The sequence below is a fragment of the Hoplias malabaricus genome, chromosome 4, assembly GCF_029633855.1.
Source record: "Hoplias malabaricus isolate fHopMal1 chromosome 4, fHopMal1.hap1, whole genome shotgun sequence".
In the NCBI taxonomy this organism is placed as follows: Eukaryota; Metazoa; Chordata; class Actinopteri; order Characiformes; family Erythrinidae; genus Hoplias; species Hoplias malabaricus.
The window spans coordinates 52,145,620-52,162,964 of NC_089803.1; the positions used below are offsets into that span (position 1 = coordinate 52,145,620).

Here is a 17,345-nt window from a genome sequence, read left to right on the forward strand (position 1 = left end):
TAGGTTTTTTGTTTGTTTTTCAAAAAGAAATTATAATTATTTTTGTTGTTTTGTTTTTTGTAGTTTTTAAGGCCAGCGTTCTTTGCTAATTGAACATCGTAAGCCAACATTTGTTACGTTTCTTGGATTTGGGGAAAGCGGAAAGTGATAAATAAACCAGGGATGAGTGATTTTGCCTGTCCGGGTTTTATTTACTTAAGTATCACAAGGATAATGAAGAATTATGAAGGAAAAAAAGAAATATATTTCATAGTACAGTATCATTCAGATAACACTATGTATGCACACATCAACAACATTATTAAGAGAAACAGTGCAAAATAATAAGGCTCAAATATTTTACAACTTTAGGAGGAATGTAGCTTCTCAAGTTGTGGATGGAGAAATCTGGAGAGAAGAGTATTTGTGCTTAAAAAGCAGTTTTTTAACGAGGCTGACACAGGACATTTGTGCTTGTAGCAAGCAACAAATTGCTACTATGTTGCTACAGGCAACTCTTGCACATCTTTTAAGGTGTACACACAACCAACTGCATGTCAGAGCACTAGTTTATTTGGACCAATCATTGTTAGATAAATGCTAGATTGGGTTTTGATTACTTTTCATTTCATGTATTACAATATTTAACATTCATTCATTCATTATCTGTAACTCAGGGTCGCGGGGGTCCAGAGCCTACCTGGAATCATTGGGCGCAAGGCGGGAATACACCCTGGAGGGGGCGCCAGTCCTTCACAGGGCAACACAGACACATTCACTCACACACTCACACCTACGGACACTTTTGAGTCGCCAATCCACCTACAAACGTGTGTTTTTGGACTGTGGGAGGAAACCGGAGCACCCGGAGGAAATCCACGCAGACACAGAGAGAACACACCAACTCCTCACAGACAGTCACCCGGAGCGGGAACCGAACCCCCAACCTCCAGGCCCCTGGAGCTGTGTGACTGCGACACTAACCTGCTGTGCCACCGTGCCGCCCAATATTTAACATTTTTTGATTAAAACAAATCCCCCGATCAGTCTTACAGCATTCATCCACATCCACCGAATTAAATCAAAACTCCAACTTCTCTTGGAGCATAAAAAGACATTGATTTATTTATTTTATCACAGTGAATATCCTTTCTATGAGTCTTTTTAACCAAATACCATACACAGATCATAGAACAAGAGACTCACAGTAGAGAAATCAGAGGAAGTTCTTAATTCACCTCCAGGACCTTCTACTGCTATATAACAGTCATGGTCATGTTATTGCCTCCACATCAACAGGTGAATGTTTGTATATTGATGTATTTAGTGTTTTGCAGAACCCTACTTAGAAAATAAGGCTTTTGTTTTTCCCAGAAATTTTAACTTCTGAGGTTAGATTTGGGGTGAGGTTTCATTTTTTTTAAGCACTATAACACAAATCAATGAAAAATTCCCTGATATAGGAATCCATGCGTGCAAATACGTGATCACTTGCAGCAGGATTTCTTCTTCACTGGCTGATCCACTAGTCTTATTGTGTTCTCCCACACTCTTTCCTCCTGCTCCCTCAGCACTCTGAAGCAACAAACACAAATCACATTGAGCAAACAGCAGAGAGTAACCTGCACACAAATGGGAGGCTGTAAAATAAACATTTTCAGCATTGTATAAAGAATAAAGAATACAAAAAATAGATTCACTAATCTGCAAAATTCTCAATAAAATGTTACCAACAGAAAAGGAATAAACAAGTGGGTTTAAACCACTGTAATATTCAAGAATTGAGACTGTCCATGTGTCGATATAGAGCAAATAACAGAATAATGTACACCGCTTGAAGGACCACTAGAAATAATATTGCTCTAATAATTATAAGGTAAAGCAAAGATTAGACAACACTTCACTGATTCACTGAAAGAAACAATGCACTGCTAGAAATTATAGTCAAATATTTATTACAGCATCAAACCTTTTATGTTCCGAATGAGCTGAGTCTATATAATTTGTTGGAATGAAAAAAACGCTGGTATTCTGTTAACATTACTGTTAATTCAATACACTCTACAGCTCCAAGAGTCACTTAAAAGCCAAGTCTTTTTTTGTCCCCCAGTTACGTCTGTGTGTAAAGGAACCAGCTGTTATTCTTATTACTTAAGAATTTTCCTTCTTTACCAGTCCTTTACCTTTTAGCATGAGGCTGTGTTTTAGTTACTGTGCCATTAAGACTGATGTTCTGACTGGCTGCTCTTTATCAAACCGCATTTAAAATCAACTGAAACAATCCTTTTAACTACAGCCTGAGTGAGCACGGTCACTTGCATTAGGCTGAAATAGCAATGATCAGATATTTGCTGAGGAGTTGTCCTGACAAGAAAGATAAAACACCCATGAATATTTCCCCATACCCACATCTTCCTGTTTATAGCCACTATAAACATTGCTGTGGTTTCCTGTTTCACAGACTGATATGGATAACACTTCAAAAACAAAAGTGATGTCTGGTGTAAATGTAACTGAAGTGGTGCGTCAGTCACCTACCTGGCTAGCTGTAACATGGCTTCTAGCACGTTGTAACCTGTATAAGCACTGCACTCGTAGAACATCAAACCTGTTTCCTTTTAAACAATAGAGAACAAATCCGGAATGTCAAACAATGCTGAAGAAATATTTGCACAATGTAATGAGTGAATTCTTTAAAGAGCTGTTACAATAATGATTTTTTTGGACAATGCTTCTGTCAGTGCAACTCATATGGGTTGTGTCTATGGATGAATATTGTGCTTTAGAGGGTGCTTAAGACTTTACCTTAGCCAGCCTTTTCCCTGCTATAGTGGGCACCTCTCTTATACTCTCTTTGTCTGATTTGTTGCCAATGAGCATGATGGGAATGGGGTCCCCCACAGCTTCATGTATACTGCTAAGCCAGGGCTGCACTGATCTGAAGCTGTTGTGCGCGGTTACATCATAGATCACAACCACACCATCAGCCTTGCGGAAAAACTGTTTAGTTATACTTCGATACCTGGGGGAGGTGAGAAAAAACAGTAGATGGTTTGTTATTGTGTATTCCATATAAGAGGGCACAAACATGAAGGTGGCACAAAAAAAAACAGTGCGTAGTACATGCCTATAAGAGGAGGGACAAAAAGGATTTTTTGCAAACTTGATTGGATCTGTAGTATATTTGAGACTACAGTTCGCTGATATAAGACATGTACTCACATTAGGTCTGGGTAATTAATCCAAAACTAATCAAGATCCTGCCTCAAGTGGAGGAGTTTAAATACCTCGGGTTCTTGTTCACGAGTGAGGGAAAGATGGAGCCGGAGATTGACAGGCGGATCGGTGCAGCGTCAGTAGTAATGCGGGCTCTGTACCGGTCCGTTGTGGTGAAGAGAGAGCTGAGCAGAAAAGCAAAGCTCTCGATTTACCGTTCAATCTACGTCCCAACCCTCACCTATGGTCACGAGCTTTGGGTAGTGACCGAAAGAACGAGATTGCGGGTACAAGCAGCTGAAATGAGTTTTCTCCGCAGGGTGTCTGGACTCTCCCTTAGAGACAGGGTTAGGAGCTCGGACGTCCGGGAGAGACTCGGAGTGGAGCCGCTGCTCCTCCACGTCGAGAGGAGCCAGTTGAGGTGGTCTGGGCATCTGGTTCGGATGCCTCCTGGACGCCTTCCTGGTGAGGTGTTCCGGGCATGTCCAACGGGGAGGAGGCCCCGGGGCAGACCAAGAACACGCTGGAGAGACTACATGTCTCAACTGGCCTGGGAACGCCTCGGTATACCCCAGGAGGAGCTGGAGGCGGTGGCTGGGGAGCGGGAGGTCTGGGTTTCTTTGCTCCGACTGCTTCCCCCACGAACCGGATCCGGATAAGCGGTGGATAATGGATGGATGAATGGATAATCAAAATCGACATTCAGAACTTCTAATCGACATCTATATCTATTGTGTCAAATTTTTTAAGAGTTTTCTTTTTATTCCGTTATGTTCTCAAGGAGTGTTCATGTGCAGAGCAGCTCACTGTTTCTTTTTCAAGTGAGACATCTGGAAATGAAATGAAACTTCTTGTTTAACAGACCTTTCTCCATCACTCCTGTTCTCTTATAGAGGTGAGCAGATGGATCCAAATATCGATAATATCGATACCAACGCTGTTATTGGTATTGATCAATACTTGTGGAAAAAGATCGATCCTCAAGCTTTTTTTTCTCTCTCCCGCTAAAGTCTGTGGGTGTATGGCGTTATTTTTGTTCCACAATTCTGCATGCGATATTTTTGAGCGAGCAAGAAGGTTTCTGCGCATGCGCGGGGATATATCACCCACCTCTATTCTCTTATGGATAGATACTGAGCTCGGTCAAGTCTCAACATGAACTACGGATGACTCGCAGGGCCAAACAGAATTTGAGTTGAGTTGACGACACAATTTTTTTTAAAATCGCCTTAAATTGAGTTCGTGTTAATGCGTTATTATCGAGTTAACTTCGACAGCCCTAATATATATATATATATATATATATGGAGCTCCTACACTCTTAGAAAAAAAGGTACGGTACAGGTACATTATTGTCAGTAAAGTGTGTGTGTGTATATATATATATATATATATATATAAATAAAATACTTTTACTGACAATAATGTACCTGTACCATACCTTTTTTTTCTAAGAGTGTAGGAGTGCCAGATCCCCAAATTAATGTACAAGCACTGACCCAGTGATTTCTTTTATATGTTCCCTTTAGATTCCCCTCATCTATTTTTATTTGATTCAGTTTCAAAAGAAAGGATGATATTAAATATCTTTACCAAATCTGGTTATTATTAGTTAGAGAAAGAAATAAAAAGCTGTGCAGAGATTGGTGCATCACAATCACATGAATGGAAACAAATTTAAAAGAAGCAATCTTCTGTTAACCCTTTATCTTATCTTTCAAAGCAATGTTGTAAGTCGCTCTGAATAACAGCGCCTGCTAAATGACATAAATGTAAACGTAAATATCTTGACATTATACATGAAGCCTACACATTGACGATGAAAGAAAATGTGAAAGACTAGGGCACATTGTATGTAAATTGAGCATCAATTATGAGAAGATATGCTATAAACACCAGCTGTAAATCTAGAGCCACTAAGGTGATGTCATTACGTAGGTAAAACACCAGCACATTATGTTATTAATTAACAATTAACTATGGCTTTGGAAACAAATGATATGATTCAATTGTGTAGAAAATAAATAAACACATTTTTTATCTCCAGGACAGAGAGGATTTATAGCTGTTGTTCATGATTTTAACCACCAGGTGTCTCTAATATACATTGGTTTTAATAGGTTTGAATTTTACTTTTGTAAACACCAATAGTATTTATAACAATCAATCGTTCATAGTAAAATAAATTCTATTAAATATAATTAATTAAGCACTCACCTCTCCTGACCTGCAGTGTCCCACAACTGAAGGGCCACATGACTATCTCCCAGATTCAGAGTCTGCACACTGTAGTCAACACCTTTACACAGAGACAGGAGAGCAATATTAGGCAACTATAAATTTCTAACACGTGCGCACACACACATACACACACAGACACTGAGGCAGTTTACGGAGCTTGGCCTAAACTTAGTTTTTGGAGTCTATAAAACTAGCCTGTTGCTATATAAACAGGTTTCTAAACAATCAATTTTAGCCAATATCTTCAATGAGAAATTATTCAGTACGATTACAAAGGCTTACATTGTGGGTAGATTTCTTTGGGCCTAACAAGTTTAACTAATGGAGTTTGACATAATCTGCTGTGAAATGTGTACCAGGACTGAGGTGGAAGGTGTGTGACTTCCCAAGCCATGTCATGTGATAACATGCTTTCATATTTCTTTCACAGCAGTGAAATATACTGATAGGTGTTAACCATTTTAAAAAGGTGCAGCATCTCTTTGGGTTTAAGTCTGTCTATGAACCCTGTTTTGAAGTATGTATTGCTTGATAATATACACTTACAAAGGCATTAATGCGGATGCTGAATGAAAGACCACATTATTTTGGTCACCGTGTTGAGGAAGAGGTGGTATGATTCATACTATCTAAGGGGAAATTCTCAGTATACTGAACCCAAAGTGCAGAGCCCTTATGAGAGAGATTATGAAAATTAATCTGACCCACTGTGGCTGTCGTTGCTGAATGAAACTGTCCATCACAGAAGCGGCGCAAGAAAGCTGTCTTTCCCACACTAGAATTTCCCACAAGAACGACCTTAAAGAGGTGCTTTGGGCTGGCCACGGCACTTTCAACTGGACCCTGAATACACAAACATAAAAATCGTTATTGTTTTTTACATAATGCATCTGACATGATACGTGTGAATATTAACATAAAATGTATTTGGATTATTTTAATAACTCAGTTATTAGGTAGAACTGTCTTTCACCGTCTGCAGAGCCTCTTTGCCAACTGGCTCGCCTCTGGCGGATGAAGAGACACCCCCTTTCCCTCCTTTCTGTTTAAAGGAAGGCTTCTTTGCTGGGGCAGGTGGGTGTGAATGAGTAGAGGCCTGGACAATATTTGAAGAATAAATGGGGCTCATGTTCAAATCAATCAGGACTTCCTCGTGTTCACCCTTCTGTTCCTCACTCAGCTGGTGGAGCAGAGAATGGGGCTCTGCTTGCAGCAGGTAAGGGAGGTGGTCCTCCTCAATAGAGATGACCCTGCGCAAGGGCCAGCCCTCTGGGGGAGCATCCACATCCTGGTCTGGACTCCCAGACACTGAGGGCCTATCTGCAGTCTGCGGGGCCCCGGAAGTTGAGAATGGTGCATAACCATTCACAGTGGGGGAGGTCAGTTCTTCTGTGCCAACCTCACTAGAGAAAAGATTATCAGATGGTCTTGATCAATACAGAGCCAGCACACATGTTTTAAGCCTTCGCTTCATTTCCAGTCACATAAGCATCTACCTTTCTGTAGTCTGTTGTTTGTCAGAGCTCTTTATTAAGGTTGAGGCTGGTCGCTGTTTGTGGGTGAGTGTCTTCAAAGAGTTACTGCGTCTCTGTAAAGAATCTGTTCTGTGAGAAAGGTAGACTAAAATACAAACCAATGAAGAGTGTGAAGATTTGGAAATACTTACTAAAGAACTGACATCTCGCTCATCTCTTAAATTTTTATTCATTTCTCTGAAAGAACACACACAAAAAAAACATGAGAACCAATCTTATAGACAATATATGTTTGCATGTGTGTGTTTATCCAGAGGCTTACCTGAGTAGGTCTAACTGCTTCATTAGGCTTTGCTTCTCTCTCTGCAAGCCCTCTGTAATTCTATACATCTCCCTGTGTGTAAGGAAAATATGACTGACTACATGAATTGTATATGTAAGCCTGGTGTGCTGGGAGAATAAACTAATATACAGCATATTTATCTCATGGTGAGTAGATGTGTAGTATCTTACATCTCTCTTTCCTGTTGTAGCCTTGAGGCCTTCTGCTGTAGATCTGCCAGCTGCTCTTTCGCCAATGACAGTTGATGACAGGTTTGCTCCAGCTCATGAGAGAGTTCCTCATTGGTCATTTTCAATTTTAAGTTCTGTACCCGACTTTCCTGCTGCTCGCTGTGTAGCTCATGACACTGTCGCTCCAACTGGGGCAAGCATTATAAATACTATAGGTTAATTTCAAGTAATTAATGCATAAGCATCTATCTTTAAAAGACTTTTAAAATTACTCTCTATACATTTTAAAAAATAGAATATATATTTAATGGACTTTTCTAACCCACCCTCCTTTGCTTAAGAAAGAGCTGCTCGAGCTCCTGCTCTTTGTTGCTCAGTTGTTGTTGCAGATCATGACTGCGCAGTTGCAGACGTTCAGAGTCCTGCAGGGGGAAATATTTAGGGACATTATTAAACAATCAGGACCAATGAAGATGTTGCATTTTCAACGTTACATAATCAAACTCAGGGGGAAATGCCTGTTGTAAATAAAATACAGGAAAACTGACAAACTCACATTTAAATATGTCAGTGGTTTGATTAATGATATTAAGTAATATACCTTTCTTCTTCACTATAGGCTGTTGAAAGTGAATCTAGTGAAATACGTTGGAAAGCAGGGGAGAATGGTATGTGGTTTACCTTGAGAAGAAGTTGATCTTTCTCATTTTTCATCTGTTGCTCCATTTCCTCATATAACCGCTGGATTTCACTATCATGTGTTGCAGCCTTCCTGTAGAAAAAGGAAACAAACAATTTTGCTCATTTTACTCTTTGCCTTTTCTTAGCTATATATGTGGTAAATGGCAACAAAGGGTCACTACTATAGTTTATATAGCAAATAAACCCCTAACAGTGCAATTCAAACGTATATGTATGCAAATACATTTAAACAAATGAACCTTCATGCCAAATCATTCCATCTCATTTTTCACAGTATTTACTTTCTCAAAGGCATGAGATGTAAACCACCACTTTACAAGTTTTGTAATTATGCTTTCATTCATTAATTTGTTGTCTGTAACTACTTATCCAGTTCAGGATCTCAGCAAGGCAGGAACACACCTTGGAGGGGGCGCCAGTACAACAGGTACAACACACGGTCTCACATTCATTCACACCTAGGGTGACCAGATCTGAGACGGTTAAAAAGAGGACACACGTCTCGGGGGGTGGGGTGATGAGGTCTCGCCCCTCGCTGCTGTTGTATTCTTAGCTGAACCTATGTGTGCTTTTAGGTCCTTTACACCTTTATTTGCTACACATGGAAAAACATGGGAATTTATTTTTTAATTAATCCGAGAACTTACATTTACGTTTCGGCATAGCTGCTCCAGATGAGGGTGGGTACATGAGCTTTGCCTGACGTAAACAAGGACTACTGACGTGCAGACTGACCAATTAAATGTTTACAGAGAAGGTTATCGACCAATAACGGTAGCTCTACAGTCAGACCGTGCAATCCGAAGATTTTAGGCTACTTCACCACTCCCCCTTCTCACTCAAGCGAACTAATTGGAGTAGAGGAGGGCGGGACTAGTTTGTGAAAGAAACGCTTCTCGAAATTTTATGTAAGCTCTAGAAAAACAAAATCCCAGACTTTTGTGAAATTCCAGCCGGACATTTTTTTAAGTCTAAAAGAGAGGACATGTCCGGGTAAAAGAGGACGTCTGGTCACCCTACTCACACCTATGGACAATTCATCTACCACCGTGTGGTTTTGGGCTGTGGGTGGAAACCGGAGCGCCCGGAGGAAACCCACGTGGACACAGGGAGAACACAATGAACTCCCCACAGATGGGACTCGAATCCACAATCCCAGGAGCTGTGTGACAATGACCAGTTGCACACCCATGCCACCCCTGTAATTATGCATTTTTGAGATAAATCCTAAGTATCCCTGGGCACAGACTAAAAGCATTCCATAGAGCATTATAACAATCTTTCATCGTTAAGAATTAGAAAATATTTTAAAGCAAAAATACCAAATGAAGGATTTTAAGCACATAAGGTTTTTTTTTGTTTGTTTGTTTGTTTTATGTAGATAACTACCTCACATGGATACAGGGAGTAATACACACTAAAACATATTAGTGTTTTATTAGATAAAAATTAAGTGTGGTCTTAAGTGTGGACTGACCCAATATATTGAAAAGTTTGTTGACATCTGCTTATTACTGTGATCAGTGGAAAACACACTAGCTAAAATCAAAAGCATGCACACAAAAGCAGAAATATGTACACCATCTCAGAAACACATAGAAATCCAAACCCCATTTCCAAAAAGGTTTTGGAAATGCCAGTAATATGATCCAAAAAAGTTGGGACAGGAGCATGTTTACCACTGTGTTGCATCATCTTTTCTTTTAACAACACTCTGTAAATGTTTGGGGAATGAGGAAAATAATTGCTGTAGTTTTGAAAGTGAAATGTTTTGCCATTATTGCTTGTTATAGGATTTCTGCTGCTCAAGGTCTCCATTATAGTGTTTTTCATTTCATAATGCACCAATTATTTTCAGTGTGACAGCTTTGGATTAGTTTAGTACTCAGACTGTTGTACTAAAGAGCTATGCTGCTGTAATTCATGCAGAATGTGGACTGGCCTTGTCTTACCCACTTAAACAAGCCATTCCCAACAAAAAAAAAAAGATGTCCAGGTGGCTGCATGTTGCTCTAAAACCTGTATATACCATTCAGTATTAATGGTGCCTTCATAAATGAGCAAGTCACTCACGCCATGTTCTAGAATGCAAACTGATTTTATATGATTTTATAGCAATGTTTTTTAAATATATAAACAAACAGCGTGAGTGTGTTAGTGAAAGTGTGAGCGTATGAGAAAACTGGCACCCCCTCCATTGTGTGTTCCTGCTTTCCACCCAGTGATTCCAGGTAGGCTCCGGACCTACCGCTACCCTGAACGGGATAAGTGGTTACAGACACTGGATGAATGAATGAATGAATAAACAAACAGTTTAAAAGGCCAGGTTTACTTAAATTTATTGAACACCTCATCACTGTTCTAACCTCCTCAGCCCGGTTCACATTGTATTATTCAACCAGACTATAGGCTGTAACCTATGCACAAAGCACCCAACCTCCTTCTTCCCACAAACAAAAAGTCCCTCTTGATGTCCCACCATCTACTCAAATGAGTTTGCTTTATCGTTTTATTTTAGCAACCATTGTACCAAAGCCATTTTGCATTTGAATATAAATGAAGTCCTAAATAATGAGCATTCATATGAAATGTAATTGTCAATACAACATACAGATTGGTGTAAGCGCCAATTAACTGGTCTGAAAAAAGGAAAGAACACAGGATATCCTACTTTCTGAATGCGCTTTCCATCTCCTGTCTGTCCTGCTGGACCTCTCTGATTTGGGATGTGACTCGGGCCAGGAACTCTTCAAAGTTGTACAGTAGGTGAGGCTCGTCATTTCTGAGTTGAGCCCACAGAGCACGCACTTCACTTGGACTGGAACAGAGTATGTGTTTTAATGGTATATGTGTGTGTGTGTGTGTGTGTGTGAGAGAGAGAGAGAGAGAGAGAGAGAGAGAGAGAGAGAGAGAGAACAAGAGAGACAGAATGAGATAATGTGAAAATGTGTCTATGATATTATCTTACAAATTTATGAAACACACATTTTATGACTACAATCTGCCTATGATTGCATGCTTGATACCTTTAAAAATAAAGAAATAAATTGCACTGACTCTTCAAAGACATTGCTAGCACCCAAGCGATCCATCAACAGGCTGAAGTGTCTCTCTTCTTCATCCTCATTTTCTGTTTTTGGCTCATCCTGATAAAGAGCTTCTGGAACCTTTTGTAAGAGACCTGCCAACTGATCCTCTACTTCACTCATTCTACGGCCATGAAGAAAGTCACCTGAAACAAATGAAGGAAACACAATGAGAGTCATCTTGGGCTTTCTCAAAATTAGAATGAGAAAGATAAATCCTACTAAAATATTTGTGAGCGTAAAGCATTTCTGTATCGCATTTATTATTGCTGTTGTCAGTGTAAGTATATATAATAACATAGAATCTCGAGTTTTATGAATCTTACAATGTGTAAGCATACTCACTAAATCCACAGGAGAACTCTCCCTGAGTAAGGAAGCCATTTCTGTCTGAGTCCAGTGAATCAAAGACATTTTCCAGCTCTTCTGCAGAAAGAGGAAGCTCTCTGTCCAACTTCTAAAAAAGAAAATAACCAATGGGTATGTCAGGGCACCCCAAAATTCACAGTGAAATTTATAGGGAACATGTTACATATATATATATATATATGGCATTCATTTTAATGATTTGCATGCTAACAAAAGTTTTGTAGTAGTAAACTTGAACTAGGGTGACCAGACGTCCTCTTTTACCCGGACATGTCCTCTTTTTTAGACTTAAAATAAATGTCCGGACGGAAATTCACAAATTTTGTTTTTCTAGAGTTTACATAGAATTTTGAGAAGCGTTTCTTTCACAAACTAGTCCCGCCCTCCCCTAATCCGATTGGTTCGCTTGAGTGAGAAGGGTGCATGGTGAAGTAGCCTAATATTTTCTGATTGGACGGTCTAACTGTAGAGCTATCGTTATTGGTCGATAACCTTCTCTGTAAACATTTAATTGGTCAGTCTGCACGTCAGTAGTCCTTGTTTACGTCAGGCAAAGCTCATGTACCCACCCTCATCTGGAGCAGCTATGCCGAAACGTAAATGTAAGTTCTCGGATTAATTAAAACAGAAATTCCCATGTTTTGTGTAGCAAATAAAGGTGTAAAGGACCTAAAAGCACACATAGGTTCAGCTAAGCATACAACGGCAGCGAGGGGCGAGAGCTCATCAGCCCCCCCCCCCAAACACCCCCACTTGAACCTTCCACGATGTTTAACCTCTCATTAGATTATACTCATGTACATCGACAATATTACCCATATCTTCATGGCTCCGTAATTTTTTAAAAAGGCCAGTTGAATTTCTTTGCAATCATCTATTACATAGAGACTTTAAAACAAGACTGGTTGAGTTCTGAGGAATCAAGAGGAGAGGAACCATCCAGCTTGTTATCAGTGGACAGTTCAAAATTGGGTTGCATCAGTGCCTATGGCATATGCAGCTTACACGTTTGGAAAGGCAAAGGCAGTGCTGAAAAGTACACAGAGGTTTTAAAACAACATATGCTCCCATCCAGACAGCATATTTTTCAGAGAAGGCCTTGCATATTTCAGCAAGACAATGCTAAACCACATAATGCATCCATCTTGACAGCACGGCACCGCAGAACAATAGTCAGGGTGCTGAACTAGCCGCGTTCACAATACACAATACAATACAATATTTGGTGCATCATGAAACAAAATAAATCTGGCAATAGAAGACCCAGGACAGTTGAGCAGCTGGAATCCTATTTCAGACAAGAATTGGATAATATTCCTCTCCCAAAACTCCAGCAATTGGTCTCCTCACTTGCCAGACGTTTACAGACAGTTGTTACAAATAAAGAGTGGATGCTACACAATGGTAGACATGGCTCTGTCCCAAATTTTTTGAGATGTGTTGCTGCTAAATGAGTTAATATCTTTTCATAAAATGGTAAAAATATCACACTTTCAATATCAGATACGTGTTTTTTTTTTGTGAGTAAAATATAAAAAATATTTCAAAACATATTAAATGTGGGTCTACGAGATCTGCAAACCATTGCCTTCTGTTTTTATTTACTTTTATTTCTATGTAGTGTCCCAATTTTTGGAATCGGGGACAAATGATTCTAATGATGCATATTTAAATTAACAGATATTTTAATATTCATTAAATGTTTTATATATTTGTTTAGTTTATGTCCATATTTTTTCAATTTGTTTTATATATTCAATTTATGTATTACTTATTTACTAATACACATTTCTGCATGCAATTTTTTCTGTTGATTTAAATTTTAATTCCTATATTAATTCCTTTCTTCCCGTCTCAGAGTTACTTACTAAAAAATGAATAATTTATACTTAAGAAGTATTATGACCTGAAATGTAATGTAGGTTATTCATTGAATTTTACACATTTGAATGTGTGAATGTACACAGTATAATGTGTCCATTCACTTTGGAATTAGAGAAAACAACAGTCACGAACACACACACACACACACACACAAATAGCACTTAAAAGAAACCATGATTGATTACCCGCATATCAGTCCGTGTTATGTAGCCCTTGCCCTCGCTGTCACAGATCTGGAAAAAGTCCTGGGTCTTTTCCAGCACTCCTGCAGACGCCAAGCTTGATTCCTTTCTCTCCAAGCCTTTCCTCTGCTGTTGTGACCGAACCACCTTCTCTTCATTATTTGAGCCTTTAATAAGAGCATTTGTGGCTGGGCTGTGCAAGATTTCAGACATGATTCTGACTCTCTCCAATACAGAAGCACTCAGTGAGGTTAAAGATCCCAAACCATTGTTTTTATCTAGTTAACATGTCCATGTATTGTTTGTATATGCTAGACATATCATGAGCAAAATAAGCAGCCAATGGCTTTAACATTTCAGCTTTGATACAGCAACATTCCAAAGACAAACTCAAACTGCCATTTCTTTCTCATAAAAAGTATCCAGTCCAGTCATCTTGTAGAGCAGGTCTTTTTCTTGAAAATAACTGATAAATATGTACAATGAACAGAGATGTGTTTTCATGGGTTTAATCGATGCCCAGAGGGGGACTTAATTTATCCTTTTGCTGCATTCCTCTTCCAGGCTGTAGGAAACAAAGAGTGCCAGTTTCAGTAGAAGAACTATTTATCATGTGAGAAACATCTGCAACATAATTTGTGTGTATTTAACATTGACAAGATATTAATATTAAATATTAAAGGCATTAATAGTTTATATTCCCTTTACTAATTATATATTTTAGCTATCACCTTACCAATAAAACAAGGAATCAAGCCTCTCAGAAAGCTTTCTAATGAACAGCATGCCAGTGTCTCAGTAAGTCTGAAACTACACCAGTTTGGCGTAGTGTTCGATTAATTTACCGTTTCAACCCCAGAACATACTTCTCATCAAAGTCAGCAAACTTGTAACAACTTCAGTAGGAACAGGAAGTGGTTACTGTGGTTAGAGCTGCTAAATTTCCTGCAGTGACAGAAGAAGAACAGGTTGAGAACCCACAGAGGGGAGGTCTGCGTCATTCTTTCAATATTAGAGGTCTGCCAGGGTACATTAATATATCATTGTTATTTGACAGCATCACATAAAAAACACAAAAGTACTTTCTACATACGCCATGGTACTTCTGATTTACACCATACTTTACACATTATATCACAGATTCATGGTAGTTATATTACTTATGTGGTAGCATCATTATATCAATTTTTAATACAATATATGTTGTATTACCATTTTATAACTAAATTATTGTAGTAGTACCATATCCTCTGACCCATGGTACTATAATGGAAGTGTCCTAAAAATAAACACATTACCTTAATATTTAATTAAATTTAATTTAATTCAATTTATTGTAAAAAAAAAAAAAAAAAAAAAAAAAAGAAAAGAAAACCTACAATGATCTTTATTTCTGATCGTCCAGCGTACTTTTTATGGTATTACGTCATACTTTGTAATTATCAACGGCTTTTAGAGAATTTTGCTAGCTAGCTTACCTCAGGATTTTCTGAAGATAAAACCTCCATAAAAGTAGCACGTCGTCGCGAAATGGAACATAAAACTAAAGTGAGCGACTGAAAGTGTCTTACTGTTCGTGTCAGTTCGTGTTATCTTAACGTTGCTTCATAAACTACTCGTTTTGGTCCTCTTTCACCTCCGTCGCTCAGAGTGAACTGAGCGCAGTGACTTAACATTAGTTCTGAGAAGTAGCGCTCGCGGTCAGAAAGCCTCACTGTTTCTATGGATACAGGCGGCCATCGCCTCAGTCACTACACAGACCACTAAAGAGGGGTGTGGTAACTTCTCGGTTTAGCAACATCCAGCAGACTGACTGAGCTCTACTTGGAGCGTTCATTCTCCAAAACACGCAGGAGTTACTGAACATATATTGAGGATAAATGGAAAAAAAATCCTTCTTACTGAAATGTTACTAAGCACTGCTGCAATATTCAGAGCCAGTTGGCTCACTGTACTGGGGACTTAGACCCTGCGCAAATCCTGTCAGCATTTATTTCAACCGTTTTACAGCCCACAAGAGCCCATGGTGACGTATATCACAAACTCGTTAAGTTCTGGAAAGTTCTCTTCACTTTAATTCATGATGTCCCTATGTGACATTTACTTAGTTATCTACATGACTGAATATACTAGACGCAGTCACGTGGTAGTTTGGGATTTGTGTGTGACCTCATTTACAGAATAAAAGTACTTTTTTTTAAACATTTTGTTTCTAAAAAGTGTTTTCCAACCTTTTCAAAAAATTCAAATTCTTTAGTAACACTTCTTCTGATCCCTTTAAGATAAAGTAGTGAAATAAGTTACAGAATGGTTGTGTTTATGCTACACTGGGATTATTAACCCAAAAAGAAATGTGAAACACGTTTGTTCAATGTGGTTTCTTTCGTCTGTCTGGTGATCAGTGTCTGGGCCTTTATGGGATATGTCTGACCTGCTTTTCCAACAATGGTGCAGGAGATAATATTTATAATGTCAGTTTTGAAATGCACAGTGGTGATGGCCCATTTTAGCTGAAAGCATTCTAAAAATTTATTTAACACAGGTAGGAAATGTCCCACTAGAGTAACTTAAATTTACTGTAAATCTAAACTGTATCATGTAAACGATGATGCAGAATCATACACACATTCATAGGAAACTAATTAGAATAGCAATCTGTTTTATTTTTTGTATGACATAAGTAGAGTTAGAGAAAATGTCACAAAAGAAACATTTTTCACATTCATCCTGTAGAGAAATATTATAAATATCTAGGAAAATGCAAGGGCTACAACCACTTGCCCAATATGTATCTATAGATTTATGTAAGCAAACACATAAAACCTTAATTTGATCAGTTTTGTATTTTTTTTTTTTTAACTATAAGAATACAGGCGGCACGGTGGCGCAGCAGGTAGTGTTGCAGTCACACAGCTCCAGGTATCTGGAGGTTGTGGGTTCGATTCCTGCTCCGGGTGACTGTCTGTGAGGAGTTGGTGTGTTCTCCCAGTGTCCTCCGGGTTTCCTCCGGGTGCTCTGGTTTCCTCCCACAGTCAAAAAAAAAAAAAAAAAAAAAAACACACGTTGGTAGGTGGATTGGCGACTCAAAAGTGTCCATAGGTGTGAGTGAATGTGTGTGTGTCTGTGTTGCCCTGTGAAGGACTGGCGTCCCCTCCAGGGTGTATTCCCCGCCTTGTGCCCAATGACTCCAGGTAGGCTCTGGACCCACCGCGACCCTGAATTGGATAAGCGGTTACAGGGAATGAATGAATATAAGAATACATATTGCTGCAGTTCAATTAAAACATGTATCTCCCAAAACAGCAATTTTACAGATGTGAAAAAACGTCTTAACATTCAGTGGAAGTCAATGCAAAAACATTTATTCCAAATAAATCTGGAGCATTTCTATTGGTCCATTCATCATGAATTCTTCACATCGTGAAGGGCAGTGTGTTTAAATGATGAAGTAAACTAAAAATCTACAAAAATGGAGATACATACTGTTAATTGGACAGCAACTATATGCAACACCATTTTAAATCTTAGATCTTTGGATTTAGAAAACGGACTAGGATTCTCATTGGTTGTGACTCATGACCATTCTCCGTTTGTATACTGGAATACATAAAATGATAGACCATCTAAAAGACAGCAGCAGCTGTTAATCTGATACACATTGTCCTGCTTTAATAGTGAACTGTAATATATCTCTTCCT

At 38.9% G+C, this 17,345-nt stretch overlaps 1 protein-coding gene across 4 annotated transcripts; it reads right to left on the reverse strand.

Moving 5' to 3' along the window:
* Positions 1-1,419: 1,419 nt before the first annotated feature.
* On the reverse strand, positions 1,420-15,313 carry cracr2ab (calcium release activated channel regulator 2Ab). Of its 4 annotated transcripts, none has more exons than XM_066668636.1 (18): positions 15,126-15,310; positions 14,514-14,592; positions 13,651-14,212; positions 11,558-11,669; positions 11,184-11,358; positions 10,798-10,944; positions 8,106-8,196; positions 7,751-7,846; positions 7,425-7,612; positions 7,234-7,305; positions 7,103-7,148; positions 6,933-7,024; positions 6,410-6,839; positions 6,141-6,279; positions 5,413-5,494; positions 2,785-3,001; positions 2,518-2,594; positions 1,420-1,554 (listed from the first exon to the last, which is right to left on the reverse strand). In XM_066668636.1, the coding sequence occupies exons 3-18, from the start codon at positions 13,858-13,860 to the stop codon at positions 1,467-1,469; spliced, it is 2,262 nt and encodes a 753-aa protein (XP_066524733.1). In that variant the 5' UTR covers positions 13,861-14,212; positions 14,514-14,592; positions 15,126-15,310; the 3' UTR covers positions 1,420-1,466. The 4 variants fall into 4 exon arrangements, 3 of the variants coding, with proteins under 3 accessions (XP_066524733.1, XP_066524731.1, XP_066524732.1); XM_066668634.1 differs by having other exon boundaries at positions 14,493-14,592; XM_066668635.1 differs by lacking the exons at positions 14,514-14,592; positions 15,126-15,310 and adding an exon at positions 14,384-14,509.
* Positions 15,314-17,345: the final 2,032 nt, after the last annotated feature.

Excerpts from the sequence above, each read along its gene's own strand:
- cracr2ab (XM_066668636.1), bottom strand. The coding sequence starts at position 13,860 with ATGTCTGAAATCTTGCACAGCCCAGCCACAAATGCTCTTATTAAAGGC. Across the intron at positions 11,359-11,557 it reads AGAGTTCTCCTGTGGATTTA|GTGACTTTCTTCATGGCCGT; the intron begins GTGAGTATGCTT and ends CATTTGTTTCAG. Across the intron at positions 6,280-6,409 it reads GCAAAGAGGCTCTGCAGACG|GGTCCAGTTGAAAGTGCCGT; the intron begins GTGAAAGACAGT and ends TTGTGTATTCAG.